This window comes from Gorilla gorilla, chromosome 13, assembly GCF_029281585.2.
Source record: "Gorilla gorilla gorilla isolate KB3781 chromosome 13, NHGRI_mGorGor1-v2.1_pri, whole genome shotgun sequence".
Taxonomy (NCBI): Eukaryota; Metazoa; Chordata; class Mammalia; order Primates; family Hominidae; genus Gorilla; species Gorilla gorilla.
The window spans coordinates 62,439,385-62,462,846 of record NC_073237.2 but is presented as its reverse complement, the minus strand read 5'-3'; the positions used below and the strand labels follow the sequence as shown (position 1 = coordinate 62,462,846).

General features: G+C 40.8%; 1 protein-coding gene across 14 annotated transcripts in view; it reads left to right on the top strand.

Moving 5' to 3' along the window:
• SMARCA2 (SWI/SNF related BAF chromatin remodeling complex subunit ATPase 2) overlaps window positions 1-23,131 on the top strand; it is a 213,165-nt gene extending 190,034 nt beyond the window's left edge. For 12 of the 14 annotated variants that reach the window (XM_055351083.2, XM_031014359.3, XM_031014354.3 and 9 more), the window contains 5 exons: window positions 11,022-11,127; window positions 11,592-11,693; window positions 15,554-15,686; window positions 20,791-20,933; window positions 22,258-23,131. In XM_055351083.2, coding sequence (XP_055207058.1) covers window positions 11,022-11,127; window positions 11,592-11,693; window positions 15,554-15,686; window positions 20,791-20,933; window positions 22,258-22,293 — 520 coding nt within the window. In that variant the 3' untranslated portion in view covers window positions 22,294-23,131. The remainder of the gene's footprint in view (window positions 1-11,021; window positions 11,128-11,591; window positions 11,694-15,553; window positions 15,687-20,790; window positions 20,934-22,257) is intronic. The other 2 variants (XM_055351086.2, XM_055351085.2) reach the window with 1 other exon arrangement.
• The last annotated feature ends 331 nt before the right edge of the window (window positions 23,132-23,462 follow it).

Here is a 23,462-nt window from a genome sequence, read left to right as displayed (position 1 = left end):
GATTGAATCATAGAATCGGCCTTTGGAAGCAAATTTCTTCGGTCACCTCCTGATCACCCCTACTTGGAGTGCGGGATAGAGGCACAGATACTCTTAAACACCTGTCATGGCTTCTGAAGTTGTTGGTGCTGTATTTTAATCTGGCTGTGTCAATTCTATACATGCACTCCTTACAAGGGTATTGGGAGCTCCTGGAAAGCCCGCCCTAACTGCAGCATCTTGGAGATGGGTTTCTGTTGCTTCCCCCTCCCTTCCAGCACAGCTTCTGTTGTGTGTTCCTTGGGCCTCTTTAACTCTGTGCTGTCTTGGTTTAGAAGCTTAATGCAAAGCACCTGTAGTGACTTGATCTCCTGCGAGACATGAAGAAGCGTGCATGTTCACGCTGTGTCTGCATTCCAGAGTTGATCATGGCATGCAGAGGGCAATTGCTGAGTTGTCTCTTGTTTGTGTGATGGGTTGGGTTTCAGGGTGTGACTCCTGGGCCTACCTGTTGTGTGTAGTCCCAAGCATCTAAAGCCAGTCTCTTTCAACCTCTGTGTGCCTTTGCTTCTGTTGGGTAGAAAGCAGAAATGCTTTTCTCCTAGAGATAGTGTGAATATTAGATGACATTGGTTGAGCTGGAGAGATGGATGTGCATGATACGCCAAGGCTAGGAGCTCTTATTAATATAAGAGAGATAACATTTCTTTCTCCATTTCAGTCAACCTGTACTTAAAAAAAAAGTTGATACAGTGCTTTACCATCCATATTTCAATTTTTTCAGCTGACCCAATAACATCCTTTACAACATTTTTTCCACCAGCATAGGATCCAATCTAGGACTGGAGGGAGAGAATTGAGGATGTATCGTGTATTTCAGAATGAACACGGATCACTGGTTGTGGTATTCTTCTTTATATAAGGAGATTAAAAACTAGTGGTGATTTACACTTATCCATTTTTGTGTGGAGATGAAACTGTCGGGCAAGATTGTCAATTTTTGATATTTCTTATTGCAGTCCAGTAAACAATGACTAATCCTGGAAACCAGGCACGTAAACTATAATGTCCATTGAGAAACGTCAGGAATTTTGTTCTGTATTTGCCATTATGAGAAAGAACTCAGTCTGGATTCTGACTTGGAGATTGAAACAACAAATAGTTGACTTCATAAGTTTGGGCAGTTTAAATAATCAACCAACTTGGGTAAATATTTCCACCCCTAATACCTAGAAAGGAGGCCTTATGGCTAAACGGCATGATGTAAGCTAAATGCCCCGCCCAGGAAACAGGAACAGGCAGGAGCTCCTTTCCCTCTTTCCCCTCTTCCATCAAGATGGTCATGTGACCATGAAAAGTAGATCAATAACTTTAAAGGCTATTTATTGCAAGTCCCCAGTGCCATGCCCAGGCTTTTTGAGGGGAGATGACATGATGGTATATGGTTAGGAACTAGATAAATTCATTTTCACTAAAGACACATTTAAACTGTAATTTCCAGAGACATAGCAATGGGCTTGGTGTTTGCTTCCTTAGGGCTCTCTGGAGTCTGTCTTGTCCCTTGCTGTCTGTCACACACACTTCCTTTTCCCATAAGCCTGAGCTGACAACATGGTGTTTGGAGATTGTATTATGATGAATTAACCCTTTCTTCAGAATAGTTTTTAAAAATCTTTGCTTCAGTGGTCAAAAGAGGCTCTTTGTAAGTACTGACAATGGAAAAAAAATGAATTAAATGGAGTTATTTAAAGCACAATTGGAAAGAGCTATGTCAACAAATAATGCAAGTACCTGGTATGAATGACAATATACACAGGGTGGGATGGGAAGGGATGGGGCAGGAGTGGAGAGCGCTTCTAACTGGCTGTGAGCAGAGTGGGAGTTTCTCAAACAGACGGGTGAAGGGAGGATGGGTGGGGGGGGGCAGAGCTTGTGGTGGTATGTGGGGGAATGGGGGATGTAGCCATGGAGGCTTGGAAAGCAGTTCCCCTCTAGAGACTACACCATCTCAGTGTGACCAGCTCATTGGAGACAAAGGAAGACTGGGACAGCCTGGATGAGGCTGGAGAAGCCTGAGAACAGATCCCGGAGGGCCTTGAACACCAAGCTGAGGAGGAATTTTGATGTACTCTTCTAGGAGTGGGGTCTTGAGGGCAAACTGTAGTCATCACAGTGACTGTTAGGAGCACTGTTTCAAGGAGACCAACGGAGAGCACACCTGAGTTCTGGGCGTGAGCGTGCAGGGACCAGTGTGTGATGTCTGTCATGTGGGAGAGGGAAGGTGACACCCAGGGAGCCGACATCAGCCCTGCAGTGGAAAGTAGATAGCCAAGAGAGGATCATGGGGATACAGTGAGATTTGTGTTCGGAAATGTCACTGATAGTCTGTGAAGGATGGATTGAAGGAGGCATACATTAGGAGAATGTTGTCTGGTAGTGGAGGAAGATAGTCCTTAAAATAAGGAAGTGGCAGTAGGTAGGAAGACAAGGGAATAAATACGCAGAGGTAGGATTGACAAGACTTAGGGGCAGTCTGGATGTGTAAGGAGAGGAGGAAGAGAACTCACATAGCTCTTGGATCTCTGCCCTGAGTGATCAGTGAACAGCCGTGCCATTTACAGAAATGGTCGCAGGAAAATTGGTGTGTGTGAAGGCACTTGTATGTATGTGTGTGTGCACATGTGCATGTATGTAGTTATCTGGCTCTGCATACACCATCACAGGACAGCTGAACTCTCTACTTGGCCATTAGCAGCTCTTGATGTTGTGATTATGTTGTTAGTATTGACCGCTCTTTCAGGACCAGCCAACAGGCTCTTTTAGGCAAAATTTATTTTTAGTACCAGACATCTTGTATTACTTTAAATGAGAGCGAGAGGCTGTAATGATAGCTCTCAAGCCCAAGCACCTCTGCATTTAGTGGCTCTAATTTCATTATAGAGAAATTACCATGAAATAGCACTGTGACCAATTAGATACACTTTTAGGAAATTTTAGGTGTAGGTGAAGCACCTTTTTTCATTCATTCTCTGTTTCTGATAGTTTGGACTCAGAATCAAGCTTGACAGTTTATCGTGTAGAGTAGCAGCCTCCTGAGGTCAGCGCCTCATGCATTGTCTGGTGCATGAGCATTTCATGATGCTTCCCAGAGTGAGTTCTTCCAACTCTAGCCTTCCTACTCCTTCTTGGAGATTTCCAGTACAGCCAGAGGCCCTGGGAAGTCTTGCTATAAAGTCAGCTGTTTAACTGCTTAACCCAGCATCTCCCAAACTTATTTGACCAAAGAACCCCCTTTTCACAGGACACTGTTACTAATCCATTAAGCTAGTGTTCTGTGGAGCACACTTTGGGAAATGCTGAATTAGAGCCCAAATATTACATTTAGTGCAGAGAGAATCTGCTCGGAGATGTGGACTCCAGTGCTTTATTTTGCCCTCATTACAAATATTGATACTTTAAATGTTTACTGAAACAGGCTGCTTTGACTCTTGGTGACTCGATACTTATTTATGGTGCTCAGCCAGTTATGCCCACGTACAGCAGGTGGGCAGCCCACAAATAAACTTAGTCCGTCTGTTTTCCGAGACACAGAATGCTTCCCCTTATCTTCCAGCATTAGCCTGGCCCTGAAGTCCCTCTTTCCAGGGTCTCTGCCTCTCAAGCTCCAGGCCAACACCAGCATAAAGGACCCCTCTCTGAAGGAAGGGAAGGAGGCTCAGCTGGAAATAACAAAATGGATTTTCTTACAGGGCTGACACACTGTTTTCCAAACCACTCTATAAACGTTTTGATTAAAAATGGATTGCTCTGAGAGATCGCAATTATTTGGATATATATATGTCCTTGTATATTAATGGGGGGAAAAAATCTGTCTCATTCCTTTAGAATCACACCTAATATGTCTTCCTTGAGGATTTATTAAAACAGCCATTGTAGGAAAAAGCAGCACTCCGGTGCCTGCCACGACCCACCCATTTAACAAAGCAACGTGTGGGACTTGGGCACAGATGGAGAGGCATTTGATTTTGTCTGCAGAAGCTTTGTGCTTTTTAATTTGGTCGCAATTCAGCCAAAAGCTTTGAAGCATTTTACCATTAAGAAATGGGGAAGCAAAGGCCAGGCACAGTGGCTCACACCTGTAATTCCCAGCACTTTGGGAGGCCGAGGCAAGCGGATTGCTTCAGCTCAGGAGTCCGAGACCACCCTAGGCAAGATGGCGGAACCCTGTCTCTACAAAAATGCAAATATTAGCTGGGTGTGGTGGCATACTCCAGTAGTCCTGGCTACTTAGGAGGCTGAGATGGGAGGATCGCTTGAGCCTGGGAGGTTGAGGCTACAGTGAGCCCTGATCGTGCTACTGCAGTCCAGCCTGGGGGACAGAGTGAGACCCTCTCTCAAAAAAAAAAAAAGGAAATGGAGAGGCAGGAAAGGATCAAAGGACAGGATATTCAGTGGAAGGGAACGTGGGTTCTTACATTTTGAAAGACAGGGACGCTTTGAGTCATGAGCGCGTGTAACATCTACAAGGTGGGGTGGGAAAAACTGTAGAAATGGCTGGCTAAGGAAGCTGCAGGTCATCCAGTGTCTGTCTATCATCACATTTAGTCAGATGGGCAGTGGAGTTCTGTACCTGCACCCACTATTATGAAATGTCAAAGTGAGAAAGAGGGTAGAAAAGTAGCCATCCTAAGACAGTATTTCCAAAAGCTGAGTGATAGCTGACAAATCTACTCAAAAACATTTTTTCAAAATGCTTGTCCCCCCCACCCCCCACAATACACACACAAAAACACTCTCCGGATCTTATGTCCTGTTTCAAGCACCTTTGCTTTGTAGTAATAAATGCAATGGGAGAATCCTGAAGAAATACATAGAAACGGAACAGAAGATTCTGATGGTTGCAACATATAACATATTAAAACTTTTGTGTAATAATTGTATTCTTTTATTTGTTTGGCTTTATGTGATAGTTAAAAAGTGCCAGTTGGTAAAACGTGCTGTTTATGGTGATAAAAATAAAGGTTGGTCCTATGATCCTTAAACATCATTTCTTTGGAAAAATAAAATTAGATATTTGACTTATGGCATGTTTTCAATGAAGGTAACCCAATTGAAGTGTTTGTTGGGACCTACTTTATTTATGGATAAAATGGTTCTAAATTACATTCAATCATAAATCTTCATTTTGGTGAATAAGAGTACATTATTATTTTTCATTACGCTTTGGCATATCTCCTTCTGGTCGTTTTTCAATGCCTTTTTTAAATCCTTGTTGAGGTTGAAGTTGTACTGCACTACAATTTGATATCCTCTGTTTTTTTGGGGTTTTGTTTGTTTGTTTGTTTGTTTTTTGAGATGAAGTTTCGCTCTTGTTGCCCAAGCTGGATTGCAAATGGCACAATCTCGGCTCTCTGCAACCTCCGTCTCCTGGGTTCAAGCGATTCTCCTGCCTCAGCCTCCTGAGTAGCTGGGATTATAGCCATGCGCCACCATACTCGGCTAATTTTTTTATTTTTGGTAAAGATGAGGTTTCTCCATGTTGGTCAGGCTGGTCTTGAACTCCTGACCTCAGGTGATCCACCTGCCTCGGCCTCCCGAAGTGCTGGGATTACAGGCATGAGCCACTGCGCCCAGCCTGTTTTTTTTTTTTTTATAATGACGTAACAAGCATTTTTTTCTTTAAAATACATAATTTTAGACTCTCTTGCATTCTATTACTTGTTCTTTCCACAACTGTTAAACGTTTTGGCTGCTTTGAATTATTTATTTTAAGTAATCCTGTCATGAACATCTTGATGATTATCTGTTTCAGCCCAGAGTAGATTACCAAAAGTAAAACCATGCATCAGAGTATGATTGTTTTTAAGACTCTAGACAAAGTCTTGGTGCCTTTCTTATTGAGCTGAGTGAACCCTTTTCAGTCTCCTAACAGGGAACTTTGTCTTATAGATAAATAATGTCTCCGGGACATTATTTATCTATAGTCCTTTATGACTGTTAGGGTGATTTTTTTGGTGGTGTTGAGACAAAGTGAGCTCTGTTGACCAGGCTGGACTGCAGGGGCATGATCTCAGCTCGCTGCAACCTCTGCCTCCTGGGCTCAAGCGATCCTCCCACCTCAGCCTCCCAGGTAGCTTGGGACTACAGGCACATGCCACCACGCCTGGCTAAGTTTTGTATTTTTTTTTTGTAGAGATGAGGTTTCTCCATGTTGTCTGTGCTGGTCTTGAATTCGTGAGCTCAAGTGATCAGCCTGCCTCAGCCTCCCATAGTGCGGGGATTGCAGGTGTGAGCCACTGTGCCCCAACATTGGGGTGATTTTAACAGCTACTAATTCCATGACCAAAACAAGTCTACTCCCATCCCACCGTGTTTTGCTCTTGCTTCAAGGGTCTAGGTGATTATATTTCCAAACTTGTTAGGAATTATCACCAATCAATACTCAATAAGGCTGAGAGGAGAGATCTCAGTAGCAAATATGGAGTGCAGATGCTTGTAACACCTGCTTCATGACTGGCTCAGGTTTCTGCAGGCTCTCTTGATAAGTAGGGGCACTAATGTGGTCTAGTAAATTCTTCAATGATATATATTAAACTTCATAGGAACCTGAACCTGAAAAGAAGCAGCACACTTCACCTACTGCCCTGCAGTGTTGACCCAATTTTTAAAGTTTTCTTCCCAAACGATTTTGCTATGTTTGATTCCTTTAGGATTGTGATAGCTTTTCTGTAAAATCCTTCCAACCTCAAGTGTGTATTCTAAATCATGACATCATTTTCTAATTGAAGTAAGAGAGTCACATTTTTACCCTTATTAATATAAACAATTTATTTCAGCTATGGTTAAGATTTCTTTCTCAGCAGTATCTATTAGGTATTCTGGTCAACAGATCAGCTTGAGCAGGTAAAAAAGAAAAACCATAAAACAAAAGACCCTCACTAATTATCAATTTTCGCCTGGTCCTGGAAAAAAAAAATCATTAAAAGACATAACCAGTATTCTAGAAGTAGATTTCTTTTTTTTTTGAAACTGAGTTTCGCTCTCATTGCCCAGGCTGGAGTGCAGTGGCGCGATCTCAGTTCACCACAACCTCCGCCTCCTGGGTTCAAGCAATTCTCCTGCCTCAGCCTCCCTAGTAGCCGGGATTACAGGCATGCGCCACCACACCCAGCTAATTTTGTATTTTTAGTAGAGAGGAGATGTTTCTCCATGTTGGTCAGGCTGGTCTCGAACTCCTGACCTCAGGTAATCCGCCCGCCTCTGCCTCCCAAAGTGCTGAGATTACAGGCATGAGCCACCGTGCCCGGCCAGAAGTAGATTCCTTAACTAGCATATCAGCCTTCAGCATGTCTCTAAGCTTAAAATATAATCAAAGGTAAAGCTGACATTTATGTAAAGTTTATAATATATGCAGTCACCAGTTTAGAGTCATAGTATAGATGTGGAATTATACTTTTGGTTTGTGGAGGTAATGAGAAAAATGCCCTTTGGTTTGTGGAGGTAATGAGGAAAAAAATAAACGGTTCCCAGATGAAGCATAACAAATTAAATCTCAGTAGTGTGTGTATATAAGCCATGCATACAGGAGTTCAAACTACCACTTGCACAGTGGTATGTGGCTCTTTTCCATCTCGAACTCTATGGTCTCATGGCCACGTCGCCGTGTCTGTTCACTTCCATGAAGAGGAGAGGTTCTTGTCCACCAACACCTGTGAACTGTAAGACCAGCGAGCGCCTTTAAACTTGTATTTCAAGTTGTACCCCTCCCCCACTTACCCCATGTCTTATCAGAGCCATACTTTCTAGCCTGAGGTAGATCATTATGTAAAATCCATCTGATGTCACAGGCCGTCAGTGGTCTTGGGGAGGGGGGCTCATTTTTGTCTGGGAAGTAGTGTACTTTCCAAGTTGCAATTTATATTTAGGCCTTAAATCGTGTAAAATGACATAATGGAAAACACCTTGGGATAGGATAAGCATTTCAACAGAAACAGAACACCTTCTGTAAACAACATTGTACAATTAGACTATTGTTCTGTACTTAAAAAGGAAAAAAGCAACTTTCTGGCCGGGGGCAGGGTGGTGCATAGAAAACCACCACATTTCAAAAGGTGTATTAAAAAAAAGCCCTCGCTCAGCTCAAATTAGAGAAAGAAATGACAAGAATTCAAAACTGTCAGGCTGCTTCACTTCCTTTTTTGTTTGTTTACTTTTTTTTTAACCTGTAATTTAGGAAAAAAATAAATTACTCCAGCAAGTGTTCGTGCTACCTCAATGCATTCTATAGGTAATGTGGAAGCTAGGTACTGCCCAGGACCTCCTGGCTTTGTCTGCCGAAGCTGGCCATCCAATCCCTTGCTCTGGGAGGGAGGGGGATGAGTTTGATGTCTGTAAGAGAACCCCACCCTGTAGGGAGGAGAGAAACAATAACACACATGGAAGAATTAGGTTCTGAGCAATGAGGGGACTGAGAGTAAGTGTAGTTGATATTTAGGAGAATTTCCTCCATTTTTATGGACAATGGGTTCTTGGTCCTGGATGGATAAGGAAATACTTGGAGAGGAGAAAAAACCACAGAGAACGTTCCAGCTATGGAGTGAGAGATAGGTCAGGCCTAGAGACCTGGAATGGGTCATAAAGAGGGGATTGCCCATAAAAGTTGGGGGTACACAGTAGAGACTCTCCTGACTAGAAGAGAAGTGTGTTGGTGGTACCAGTTGGGTTTTTAGAGAATGAGGACATATCCTGGGGGGCTTTGGAAGCCAGACTCTGAGATATTTCAATGATGATGGAAACAACATATCCCAAGAAGTCTTCCATAGATAACTTCCAGGTCCTCCTTTTGCCTTTGTCCTTTATTCTTAGGAGAGGAAAAAAGAAAGTGGGATAGGTATATTAAGTCCAGTGAGCCCTTATTTTTTAAACAGAATAAATGTGTTTATTTCTCGTTTTACAGTATTGGCCCCAAGTCTCAGAGCATTCAGCTCTCTTCTTTATGAGCATAGAGAACTCTGGACTTGACTGCTTATGGGGTTTAGAATTTTTAGGGTCTTACTGAAGACAGAGATGTGATACCTAGATTGTTTTAGCCTTACCCCTTAGAGCTTTGTTGCACTATTGGTCACAAACTGCTTATTTCTTATTTCACCAGTAGCACAGTTGAAATTAAGAGTATGTCCATCACAGGTGTACAGAGATGTGCCTGTAATCCATCAATAGAAAAATGACACCATCTGTTGGCAATGTAGAAGATGACACCATGAAGATGTGTCGTTGAGGGAGGGTCAGGTGTTAAATCCGCGATTACAAAGAGGTCTGACTTTTGGGTTGCTGCTAGATTATAAAGAATGCTAATTTTCAACAAGTTGCTCTCTACAAATTACTCTCATTGCATTTCATAGGCACCTTTTCAAACAGATAAAATGTTTGGGTGTATAAATCTCAGAATGGTAGGAAAAGAACAGACCAGAAATTGTGGCCCTGTGTTGAAGGTGATGGTAAATAAAATAGTTCTTGTCATATACTATGTGGCATAAGTTAGGGAAGTACGAATGCATTTCTCGAAGAGATGTGAGGGGTAGGGGTGGTTGAGAGGGTGAGAGAACACCTTGGTTCTTGCTACAGTGATCCAAAAATCCAATTCCTGAGTAAAATACAGTCTTAAACCTCTTGTGTTCACCCCTGATTTTCGTATTCATGAGGCCCATATGTGCATTAAAAAAATAAAACAAAAACGATGACCCAGTGTAGCAGAAAAACTAGCCCATCTCTTTGACAGAGGATTTTCGGTTAATTTATGCAGGCCTCTTTGCACTTCAGCATTTTTTCCACTGGTTGCTAAGCAACTGTTTGAGTTACTGCGCATGCCTTTTTTATGATAACTGTCATTATGATTACTTTTTAATTATACAACTGGGACTGTGGATTAAAACAGCATATTGTCACTCATGCTTTGCCACTGCCTTCTAGTATTCTCACAAGCTCCTAGAATCACCTTCTGAAATTTTTATGGCAGCGATTTATGATTAATTTTTGATATTTCTGGCTTCACAAAGGAAGTAGAGATGGCATCATAAGGGGAGTGAGACTTTTGTGAAAAATGACTGTATCACACACCACAAGCTGTTATTGATCCGAGTAGACCAAATCAGATATTAGGATCTTGAACCTAAACTGTGAATTTCTTTGTGCCTTTAACCACGTCTGCTTCCAACAGTAAGTGATGTTAAAAGCTCATATGCTCTGTAGCCTGTGTTTGAAAATTACAAAAATGCTAAGCATTTGTTGCTATTAAACCTGCTTTCAAATAAACCTACCATGAATTTGGGGGAGGATGCAGCACTAATCCCAGAAATGTGAAGCATCCACACTTAAACTTGTGAAACATGTTCTTCTTTCACCCAAATTGCTCTACACACACACAATGGCAGTTAGGCAAGACGAAGGGGTTCCTCTGGCAGGTAATAATAAAGGTATGTGTGGTTTACAGCACGTAAAATACCCTAAAGGAATAAGACCAAGAAAATAGCCAGTAGGTACGTACGAAGGCTTTTCTCACTTGAGTTTCCAGAGTATATTCTAACATATTATTTTGAGTTACTTTCTAAATACAATGTCAATTTGAAAACAAAGGAGTATGGAAATAAAATGTTTATATATATTTTTATATATACGTATGTATATATATACATATATATTTACCAATTCATTTAAAAATGAAATTTTTAGCTAACAAGGATATTTTAAATATTTCTATCAAAATAAAGAGATATATTTGCTCTGAAAGGGAAATCCACAGTGTATTTCCCATATCGTATGTGTGACAGAAGTGGGGACCAAATTGTATTTTACTGTGATTTTAAAATTATCACAAGGGACATTAATCTCCAGTAGAGTTGTGGGATTTTTCCTGACTTAAAAAGCTCCATATCTATATGCATGGAATATAATTTACTTTGTTGACATTTTCTGAAATAAAAATAAAACCTTTCCTCAGTAATGTTTGATGTGGCTTGTTTTTGTTTGTTTCACCCATCCTACAGTTCAGGGCGACAGCTCAGTGAAGTCTTCATTCAGTTACCTTCAAGGAAAGAATTACCAGAATACTATGAATTAATTAGGAAGCCAGTGGATTTCAAAAAAATAAAGGTAGATATTTTGTTTACCAACTTTATTCTTCAAGTAAATAAAGGAGCAGTGTAAAGTCATTGAAATGGTTGTAGTTGGAGCTGACCGCCACTGATGCCTACCCAGGGCTCGCCACAGGAAAGGTTGGGATGTCCTTGTGCTTTTCCGTGAGTGTTACTTAATCATGTTGAGAGCTCATGTTATACTGCATTTTATTGAAGAGCTTTCAGGCTCCCTGCTCCCCCTGCCCACATTATTGCTCTTCTCATTTCCCATCATATGCTCCTCCTTGGCAAAAGGAATGACAGTGGGAGTGGGAGGGTGGACTTGGTGAATGGCGCCCCCTGGGGTTATGCAGTCCCAGATCCCTGGCAGGGCTTTATGCTGTGAAGACAAAGGGAAAATCAGGCTTTGTTAACTAAGTAATGATCGCTGAATTTTCCTCTCCCTCTTTTTTTCTCCATTTTCTCCAAAATTTCCATCAGGAAAGGATTCGTAATCATAAGTACCGGAGCCTAGGCGACCTGGAGAAGGATGTCATGCTTCTCTGTCACAACGCTCAGACGTTCAACCTGGAGGGATCCCAGGTCTGTCTTAAGTTGTCTAAAAGTTCTTAACTGTGAATGTGCCCATTGTTCTTTTTAAGTAAAATATTTCATTTTCTACATTTTGAATCATTGCTACTGGCAGAAGAAAAATAACTAAAAGCCTATGTTCCTTGCTACCTGTGTAAGAAAATAGAGGCTTTGGCATCTTCAAATTACCTTTGTACCACAGCTGTGCTAGCGCCTACTCACACTTCTTTTCAAAGCTTTTATTTTTTTTTATTTTTTATTTTTTTTCCTTTTTTGAGGCAGAATTTTACTGTCTCCCAGGCTGGAGTGCAGTGGTGCCTTCTCGGCTCATGGCAACCTCCGCCTCCCAGGTTCAAGCCATTCTTCTGCTCTCAGCCTCCCAAGTACCTGGGATTACAGGCACCCACCACCATGCCTGGCTGATTTTTGTATTTTTAGTACAGATGGAGTTGCACCATGTTGGCCAGGCTGGTCTTGAACTCCTGACCTCAGGAGATCCGCCTGCCTCGGCCTCCCAAAGTGTTGGGATTACAGGCGTGAGCCACCACACCCGGCCTCAAAGCATATATTTTTTTTTTCGAGATGGCGTCTTGCCCAGGCTGGAGTGCAGTGGCATGATCTCGGCTCACTGCAACTTCCACCTCCCTGGTTCAAGGGATTCTCCTGCCTTAGCCTCCTGAGTAGCTGGGATTACAGGCATGTGCCACCACGCCAGGCAAATTTTTGTATTTTTAGTAGAGACGGGGTTTCACCATGTCGGCCAGGCTGGTCTTGAACTCCTGACCTCAGGTGATCTGCCCACCTCGGCCTCCCAAAGTGCTGGGATTACAGGTGTGCACCACTGTGCCAAGCCTCAAAGCTTATGTTCTAATTAGAGGAGGGATTCAAGTAAATCATTGAAGGTAATGCTGAAAGGCTGGCAGTACCATTTTTGCTTTTTTGGAGATTGTATATTATTTGATTATATTTACCTTTATTTTTCTGATTGTACTCTTGGATCAGGAGCTGAAACTACTAGAATTTAAGACAAAACAAACTATAGGAAAAAAAGAAACACTGCCTCTAATTGCTTTTTAATCCTTTTTATCAGCCCAATTGCAATTCTCTTTACTCCCCTTCTCCACAGTCAACAATTCTAAGAGTATATAAATGAACTGAATTTATTAAAATAACCAAGGGGAGGGCACTTTCGTTTTAATTACACCTCAATTACTGTCACCTTATGTAGGATTTTTTTCCTGTCTGTATTTCTGGCCTGATGCCTTCAGACCCATGAAGAAGAAAGAAAAAGACAAAGATGTACCCCTCAACCAATGCAGTGTCAAACCACCTTTAAATTCCTTAAGCCTGTTTCCTGATCATACCCTTGTGCCTGCACATCAATTTCAGTCATCAAACAGAACAGGAGAATAGAGAAATCTTCAGAATGTGCCTTGAACAGACTTAAACATTTCCAAGTTAATAGTAGTAGTATCTTGACCAAAACAGGAGGTCTTGAAAGCAAGCCTTCTGTTACTCAAGACACTCTCCAAGGAAAAAGTTAAGCTTGAAGCCAGGACATAGAAAGTAAAAGAATCAACAAAGAAGGTTTTGTGAATGACAGTTTGTTTTAGTCTCTGGATAGATATTTGGATTCTTTATGTCAATATGGCATTATTATGATATACATCCAGTCCTTTTTTCTACAACCTTCCTATCTGTTTTCACTCTCACTGTCTCACAACTGAAATAAGGTGTTAAGTGGCCTCTTGACTGGTTTCTCCCCCAGGCCATCTGGACAGTAGTTTGTCTTTCTCTAGCCACCTTCCTATCCTGTTCATTTACTGCCTCTCTTCCCAACCTCAACCTTTGAGGTTCCCCTGCACTGTCTAGAATGAATTTCATCTCTGTAGACTGCTTGCTGAAGTCTAACGTAAGTCTTTAGCTTCATCTGCTACTCCTCAACCTAAACAGCCCATAGTCCATTCAGACTGATACTATGATCACCTGCTTCCCCAGTTACATTTCTTTTACTCTTTAAGATCATTCTAGACTCACATGCAGTTGTAAGATACAGTGCCGAGAGATTCTGTGTACCTTTTACTTCTCAAGATGGAAACATCTTGCAAAACATAGGATAATATCTTTTTTTTTTTTTTTGAGTTGGAGTCTCACTCTGTTGCCCAGGCTGGAATGCAGTGGCGCCATCTCGGCTCGCTGCAACCTCTGCCTCCTGGGTTCAAGCAATTCTTCTGCCTCAGCCTCCCAAGTAGCTGGGATTAAGGCGTGCACCACCATGCCCGGCTAATTTTTGTATTTTTTTTAGTAGAGATGGTTTTGCATTTTTTTTTTAGTAGAGATGGGGTTTCACCATGTTGACCAGGCTGGTCTTGAACTCCTGACCTCGTGATCTACCCACCTCAGCCTCCTAAAGTGCTAGGATTACAGGCGTGAGTACCACACCTGGCCCAAGACAATATCTTAAGCAGAAAATTGACATCAATACAATCCCAGATGCATCTCTTTTATTCTTGCCTCCTCATCTTTCTCATTTGTTTTCCTTTCTAAAAAGCCCCTCATTTCTCACGCTGAGGGAATTCTTCTCACCTTTAAGATCCAGCTCAACTCTGATGTCTCTGGAAAATTCTGCCCTGATGGTCCCATCCTATCTCTGTCTTGCGGGTCCTTTGTCATACTCATACTCACTGCCTAGATTGTTCATTTGGTGCAAACCGCAATTTGCCCAGTCACTTTTTTGAACGAGTAGGTCTTCTTTACAATAAAAGGAATATGTTCCTAAAGAGCAGGGGTTGTTTTATTTTCCTTTAAATTTTTAAAACATTGTGATAAAGACATAACAAAATTTATCATAATTTTTCAGTATACAGTTCAGTAGTGTTAAGTACATTCACATTGATGGGCAACAGAACAGATCTTTAGAACTTTTTTATCTTGCAACTCTGAAACTGTGTGCCTATGAATAACTCTCATCTCCTCCTTCCCCCAGCCCCTGGCAACCACCATGGCACTTTCTGTTTCTATGAATTTGCCTATTTTAGATACTTCGTATAAGTAGAATCATGGAGAACTTGTCTTTTTGTGACTGGCTTGTGCACTTATGGACTTAGCATATCCTCCAGTTACAGGATTTCCTTCCTTTTTAAGACTGAATAATATTCCATTAAATGTATAGACTATACTTGCTTATCCACTCATTTGTCGATGGACCCTTGGGTTGCTTCCACCTCTTGGCTATTGTGAATAATGCTGCTAGGAACATGGGTGTGCCAATGTCTTTTCAAGACGCCTCTTGTGATTCTTTATACACCCAGAAGTGGGGCTGCTGGATCATATAGTAGTTCTATTTTCAATTTTTTGAGGAAAAGGACCATTTTTGAACTTATATCTTTCAGCACCTACCCAGGGCCATGCTCAGACATGTGTATCCATTAAAAATAGTGTTGATTGGATAAGTATTGGCTGCTTCTGATAAACTCAGTAATAAGGAATAGCCCCCAGCTAGGGGCACTGCATTTTAAAGATTGCTTTACCACAGTCTTACAACAGCATTTGGTAGAACAATTCAAATAAGAAATGTAGTTTTTAAAAATACCATTTTTGTTGTCCAATATGAGGATATTTTATCTACTATTCTCCTCCAAGCATCCATGCACTTTGAAATAATTTCAACTGCATTTGGACTTTCTGTATGAATGTGTATGTCTGTATTTGGGCTTGGCGTTTTGCTGCTGGGTTTTCATGTGGGCATAAAAGCTAACGGTGACATTTCTACTAAAATTCATGTAAATTAAGCTGGTGTATTGCATAAGGAAGAGTTCACTGCCATGGTAACTCAGCTTGCAGTTTTAACAGCTGCCCCTTTGACCATTTAGATCTATGAAGACTCCATCGTCTTACAGTCAGTGTTTAAGAGTGCCCGGCAGAAAATTGCCAAAGAGGAAGAGAGTGAGGATGAAAGCAATGAAGAGGAGGAAGAGGAGGATGAAGAAGAGTCAGAGTCCGAGGGTAAGCCCAGACATTCGGGTCCTCTACATCTTTGCCCCTCCTCACCTGTATAGCTGTCTCCACAGATGTTCACAGAAGAGACTTTAGAGTGAGGCAGATCTGGATTGGAGCCCTTATTCCACTTTGTCCTTGCTGGGCAACCGGTGGCCATGTCCTTATCCCTGCTCATGCTCAGTTTTCTCATCTATAAAACTGAGGTCATAAAAATGACCTCCAAGCATGTAAAATGTTTAGCATAGGCCGGGCTCCTAGCAAACACTGTTTTCTTTCTTTTATTTATTTATTTTTGAGACAGGGTCTCACTCTGTCACCCAGGCCGGAGTGCAGTGGCATGATCTTAGCTCACTGCAACCTCCGCCTCCCAGGTTCAAGTGATTCACCTGCCTCAGCCTCCCGAGTAGCTGGAATTACAGGCATGTGCCACCACGCCCGGCTAATTTTTATATTTTTAGTAGAGATGGAGTGTCACCATGTTGGCAAGGCTGGTCTCAAACTCCTGGCCTCACGTGATCCACCTGCTTCGGCCTCCCAAAGTGCTGGGATTATAGGCACAAGCCGCCACACCTGACCTGCAAACACTTTCTGAATGTTGCCTTTGAATATTAGCCTACTACACGTTTTCTACAACACTGCTGTTCATGCCACCTATCTTCTATTCTTTACCACGGTGGTTCTCAAACCTGGAGGGCTTGAAGAATATGCCAGTGTTTGATCCAGTAGCCTGTTGTGGGGCCTGAGAATCCATATTTCTGGCAAATTCCCAGGGGGAACTGATGATGTTGGGCCAAGGACCACACCTTGAGAATCACAGCTTTAGTAAATAATTGTCAAACTGAGTTGGGTTGGAACTGTGAATTTTGCGTAGAATTTTTTTTTGCCAGGGGAAGAGGGGTGATGACAGGGTACTGTCTTTATTTAAAATGTTGATATTTTGTTTATCATGGATTTGGGGGGCATTAATTTGGGTTTTTAAAATATTACCTTTTAGGATATTAGTTGATGACTGGGTTTTGGTGCCCCCTTAAATTTTACACCCAAGGTGAGTGCCTCCATTGTTTTACCCTAGTTCCAGTCCTGACTGATAACCCAAATATTCCAAAGGTTAAGGGTGCTGTCAGAAGTTGAAAATTTCTTCTTAGTGAGGCATGTTGGCTCACAGCTATAATCCGAGCACTCTGGGAGGCTGAGGCAGAAGGATAGCTTGAGGCTAGGAGTTCAAGACCAGCCTGGATAACATAGCAAGACCCTATCTATCTCTACAAAAATTTTTGTAAAAAGAAATAGCCAAGTGTGGTGGCACGTGTCTATAGTCCCAGCTACTCAGGAAGCTGAGGCAGGAGGATTGCTTAGTCTAGGTGTTCAAGGCTGCAGTAAGCTATGATCATACTGCTGCCCTCCAGCCTGGGCAACAGAACAAAACTCTATCTAAAAAAAAATTTTAAATATAATAAATATTTTAAAACATAAAATTTCTTCTTTCCTATGTGTGTCTTCACCCTATACCTCTCAAAGTACTAAAACCTAGTAGTTATTGTCTGCTATGTTTTACGGTATAAGCTGAGCCCGGTGGCTCATGCCTGTAATCCTAGCACTTTGGGAAGCTGAGGTGGCTGGATCACTTGAAGTCACCAGTTTGAGACAAGCCTGATCAATATATTCATAATAAGTACAAAAATCATGCCACAAAACAGTGTGCTATGTTTTTATAAACAAATTTATGTGTAGAAAAAAAGGTAACGTCTCAAAATACGTCTCAAAATATTACATGTATGTAGAGATATACGATTACACATTTTTTACCTTTTAAAATATATTAAAAGTATAGACATGCTTTTAAAAAATTATTAGGTTTCTAATTACATGTTAATACAGATGATTTGGAAGATATAATGATTTTTGTACTTATTATGAACACTTTCCATGGCAATGAGGGTTTTTCTACAGCAACATATATTAATATGTATAATATATATTAACATTCATTAATGAATGTGAATGTTAACATTCATTAATGAATGTGAATGTACTGAAACGTGTTAATTATACTCTGTTAATCAGGCTGTTTCCCAATAATGCTGTCCTGAGCATTTTACCCATAGATTATTGAAAAGATGTAAAATGTATGTGATGTGTACACATTGCCACAGAGAATGGAGTTTCCATTCTTGCCCTCAACATACATAAGCGACTCTTTCCCAACATCATTTTCTAGTATCTATATTCTAGTTAGTGATTCTGCCTTTTATTTGTTATGAATTTAAACTGTCCCAAATTCATGTAGTTATTCCTTTGTTCTAGCATTTGAATACATCTGCATCATCTATTTTAGCTATATATTTCATTATTTTAGAGCCAGATTTCTAATCTGTTTTCAAAGAGCTGCTCTCTTACCCCATCCATCAATTTAGTTTAATTTCTCAAGCCTTGGTATATTAATTTTCTATTGCTGCTATAACAAATTACCACAAACTTAGTGACTTTAATACAACACAAACTTATTACCTTTTGTGGGTCACAGATTCAGCATGAGTCTCCCTGGACTAAGATCAATGTGTCAGCAGCCTGCATTCCTTTCTGGATGCTCTAGATGGGAATCCCATTTCCTTGTTCATCCTGGTTCTTAGCAGAGTTCAATTTCTTGTGTTTGTAGAAACAAAGTTCCCACTTTCTTGCTGGCTGCCAGTGGAAGGCTGTTCCCAACAGTGTTCTTTGGCTCATTGCCTCCCCACCCCTACCCCTTGTTCCAACTTTAAAGCCAGCAATGACAGGTACAGTCCTTCTCATGTTGTGTCTCCATGAATCTCTCTTTTGCTTCTTCCTCTTCCACTTTTAAGGATGCAGATGATTAGATTGGGCCCACCTGGATAATCCACTATAATTTCCCCATCTCAAGGTCAGACAATTAACAGTCTAAAATCCCTTTTGCCATGTAATATAACATATTCAGAGGTTCTTGGATTAGGATATGGACATCTTGTGAGGAGATGATATTCTGTCCACCACACTTGGTAGCTAGAACTTTTCATAGGTGCATATGGTTGTACCATAAAACCTTAGGAAGCTGTTTATAGGGCTCACCTAATGGTCCAGTTTATTAGCCTGCTTGTCCATAGTCTGTCAGGTGGGTTTTTTGGAGAGACATATCCACTGACGCATGCCTGACAGCATTAGAGTGCGCCACACTCCAAGGCACATTTAGATAATGCTCTCAAGGATACATTTTCTTACCCCTATTGCCTGTCTTCTGCCCATTCATTTCCCATACTCCTGTGTCAGGCAGAGCCCACACCTGTATAAATGGACATATTTCACTTTGTCTTCCCACACTGTTTAGAAATGCCCATTATGACTGGCTTCTTTCATCTATTTCTTTAGACGTCCTACATCTTTCCATTTTCATTAGTAGGTAGGCCTTTTCATCTCCAGTCTCTTCTTCTCCTAAGTTACTCCACCCAAAGCAAAGGGCCCCCACCTTATAGCCTGTTAAGCAGCAGACAGTGGGTATAATAGATAGAAGCCTTGGCTAGGAGTACTATTTTGTGTACTAGGATTTGGGATGGAGGAAAGGCAAATGCTACCACCACACTTGAGTTCAAAACAGCACAGCTCTCATCTCTTCTGTTAGCTTATGTTTCTGTGGGAGATTTTAGTTTTGGAAATATTTTGTGGGTCCCTCTACTTCACAAAAGAAGTCTGACACAAACACCCTCATCTCTAAGATTCCTTCTGGAGCTAGGATTCCCTCTATGACAACATCTATTTCTAGATGCCTTGAGACCCACCAAACATGGTAGTCTAGCAAAGCTGGCTTGAATAAGAGACCCACATTTTCAGTGCCTTCATCATCAAATACCAAAAATGGTATTCTGTGGATACCTATCCCAAATAGCTACCATGGAGCAGATTGTCTTTGTTCCTTGGGATATGTACCTATATTTGTGATATTGTACCTTGAACTCTTCCAAGTGTTTCCATTGGTATCCCCAGAATAGTCCTTTGAAGGTGGAAATGGGTGCAGTCTTTCTGAAGGCTAATCTGACAGAGCACTGTTAGAAATTTACCATATGGACATGTCCACCATACCTCCCTCAAATCCTGCCAAGATACATTGAAATAGGTTCACAGCAGCTTTGGTTTATACTAGCAAAAAAAGGGTTTATACTAGCAAAAAAAGCAGCAAACTTCAGCCCTCATCATATGAGACTGATTAAATAAATTATAGTATACCATACGATGGAAAATTTTCAGGTATTTAAAAGAATTAGGCAGGTATGTATGAGGCTTTACCTATAAATATCCCACATATGTGAGTAAACAGCCAAGTGTAGAATATGGACATGTATAAAGATCCCTTTGGGATAACTATATAAAGAATTCAAGTATGTATGTGTGTATATATACTTACTTGAATTCTTTATATTCTATAGAGAGACTTTTATAGAATATGTAGAATTACACACACACACACACACACACACACACAGAGAGAAATGGATGTACTTGCAGGTATGGACATAGACATTTTTTTTCCTGGAAATAATTACCAGAAAGAGAGTTATAGGGAAAGAGACTAGGAATGGGGGAAAGGAAGCATTCAAAAGTGTTTTCTTTTTACTTTCCATTTTGTACCTTTATGTTAAAAATATTATTGAACTATTTGAATTTTCTTTTTAAGTCAATGGAGTTATCTACATAGTAAAATTATTGGCCTTTAAACTCTTTACATTTATTTATATTTTTAATGTAAAAGTTCTATTAAATGATTGCCCAACACCTCCACAAGTAGGAAACACTTCCCCTCATTATCCTTGGTCAGCCATTGGGAGACAGGTAAAGGATCCAGCCCCACTGTCCTCCATGAGACCTCGGTCCCTCTTGTTGCCTGTTTAGCGTGACTATATCATTTATCTTCCAAAAGGAGACAGGTTGGCAAGTGAAAGGGGTCGCTGACTAGACAGAACCGCACAGAACAGGCATAAACCGGGAATGTTCTGGGCTCTCTGGGATGTTTGTGTTGTCTGTAGGTTGGTGATAGTCTTACCACCTATACAAAGATTTCCTTGTGGTTACTCATTGGTGTCTATTTCATTTGCTTTGGTTTTAGCAAAATCAGTCAAGGTGAAAATTAAGCTCAATAAAAAAGATGAGAAAGGCCGGGACAAAGGAAAAGGCAAGAAAAGGCCAAATCGAGGAAAAGCCAAACCTGTAGTGAGCGATTTTGACAGCGATGAGGAGCAGGATGAACGTGTAAGTGTAGCAGACTGGGACTGAAGGCGGAGACGCCCTCTCCCCTGCTTGCTGGCCTCTTGCATTTCCATGCCCCTTCAGCCTTTTCACTTTATTACCCAGGACTGGAAATGTCAGGATTTAGTGAGATTTCATTATTGAGGGATGTGAACGGAGCTGTATGATTTAGAACAAAGAATTGGGGGCTTTGTTTATTGCTTTTTTAATAGTCTTCAAAAATGAAAAACTACCAAATCAAGCTTCCCTTTCCCCCTTTTTACTCTTCCCACATGCTTTCTTATAAATATGGTTTTCCCTGTAGCCAGTTAATATTTTATATGCATCACACCCAGCATGGTGCCTGGTACATAACAGTAGATTAGATGGAAGAATGAGAAAAACTGTTATGACGTCAGAGTTATTGGCTCGAGTTGCTACTTAAGGGACCATGTAAAAACTCAAAGGACTTTTTAAGTACCTAGGGGTGTTATTTTTAATATTTGAAAAATTCAATGAGCATCTATTGAGCCAGGCCTTGTAATAGGTACCTCCCTGTGTGGTAGCATATTAAATACTGATGTCGGCATCATGAGATAGATGTCACTCTCAAATAACATGTTATGGAAATGGTTAGGTTATGTATGTTTTGCTACAGATCACGTAGCAGAGGTGGAATTCGGACCCGAGTAGCATAACTCAGTCTAGTGTGCTATGTCTGACTGGGCAGCAAGGTAGAAGAGTGGGCAGAAGCTCCTAATACCTTGCCTTTTGAAATACCCTTCCTTTCATCCATTCACTTTCCAGAGGATGGTTTCCTGGCACCCACATTATTTTCTTTCTGGAAAGATAAATTTCCCTTTTCCTAGTTTGATTTTCCTTCAACACATTACCATTTTGGTAAAATTTCAGAATTATGATCTCACCCCAGCCTTAACCCTTGATGCAAGCATTTTCAAATACATTTAAAATACTGTATTTTCTTTAGGAGATGTCAAATGCAGGGTATTTTTTTATGCAGGGTATTTTTTTTTCTCCCATGAATTTTCTAAAACCTGGGGCTGAAAAAGAGAAAATATTAGCCATAAACCTTTCAAGCCAAAGTGAAAGGGCACAAACAATAGCTTAGAGGGTGGGCTTTGCTTTGGGGTTTTCAGTAAGAAAAACTTCTCAGCTTAGAGACTGTCGATGCCTCTTTAATGTGTTTCTGTCCTCCCACGGAAAGAGATTTGGCGGGTTGTTTCCAAAACGTCATTTTTTCCTACTGGCCTCTTGATGGTTTGTTGTTATATCTTCTTTTTCTTGCATGTGATGTTACTTCATTTTATCTTATTATTTTTACTTTTAGGAACAGTCAGAAGGAAGTGGGACGGATGATGAGTGATCAGTATGGACGTTTTTCCTTGGTAGAACTGAATTCCTTCCTCCCCTGTCTCATTTCTACCCAGTGAGTTCATTTGTCATATAGGCACTGGGTTGTTTCTATATCATCATCGTCTATAAACTAGCTTTAGGATAGTGCCAGACAAACATATGCTATCATGGTGTAAAAAACACACACATACACAAATATTTGTAACATATTGTGACCAAATGGGCCTCAAAGATTCAGATTGAAACAAACAAAAAGCTTTTGATGGAAAATATGTGGGTGGATAGTATATTTCTATGGGTGGGTCTAATTTGGTAACGGTTTGATTGTGCCTGGTTTTATCACCTGTTGAGATGAGAAGATTTTTGTCTTTTGTAGCACTGATAACCAGGAGAAGCCATTAAAAGCCACTGGTTATTTTATTTTTCATCAGGCAATTTTCGAGGTTTTTATTTGTTCGGTATTGTTTTTTTACACTGTGGTACATATAAGCAACTTTAATAGGTGATAAATGTACAGTAGTTAGATTTCACCTGCATATACATTTTTCCATTTTATGCTCTATGATCTGAACAAAAGCTTTTTGAATTGTATAAGATTTATGTCTACTGTAAACATTGCTTAATTTTTTTGCTCTTGATTTAAAAAAAAGTTTTGTTGAAAGCGCTATTGAATATTGCAATCTATATAGTGTATTGGATGGCTTCTTTTGTCACCCTGATCTCCTATGTTACCAATGTGTATCGTCTCCTTCTCCCTAAAGTGTACTTAATCTTTGCTTTCTTTGCACAATGTCTTTGGTTGCAAGTCATAAGCCTGAGGCAAATAAAATTCCAGTAATTTCGAAGAATGTGGTGTTGGTGCTTTCCTAATAAAGAAATAATTTAGCTTGACAAATGCAGCCTCTTTCTTTGAATTCTAGAGGATTGAAACCCTTGTGCCTGAAGTGGCAGTTTTCTGCAGAGGGCTGGGCAGGCTCTTGCTACTGAACACTTGATTGATTGATAGGGAAAAAAAGAGAGAGGTTGAGAGAGCCAGTCTCCTTGAAGTGGTCCAGCTATGTCCACCAGGGGAGCCTGTTGCACCCATGACTTTATTAAACAGCAGAAGAGATGCTGCCATGGGCCAAGCCATGTGAAGTCCCTGCTCAGCCTTAAATTCTGTTTCTTAGTTGGAAAATC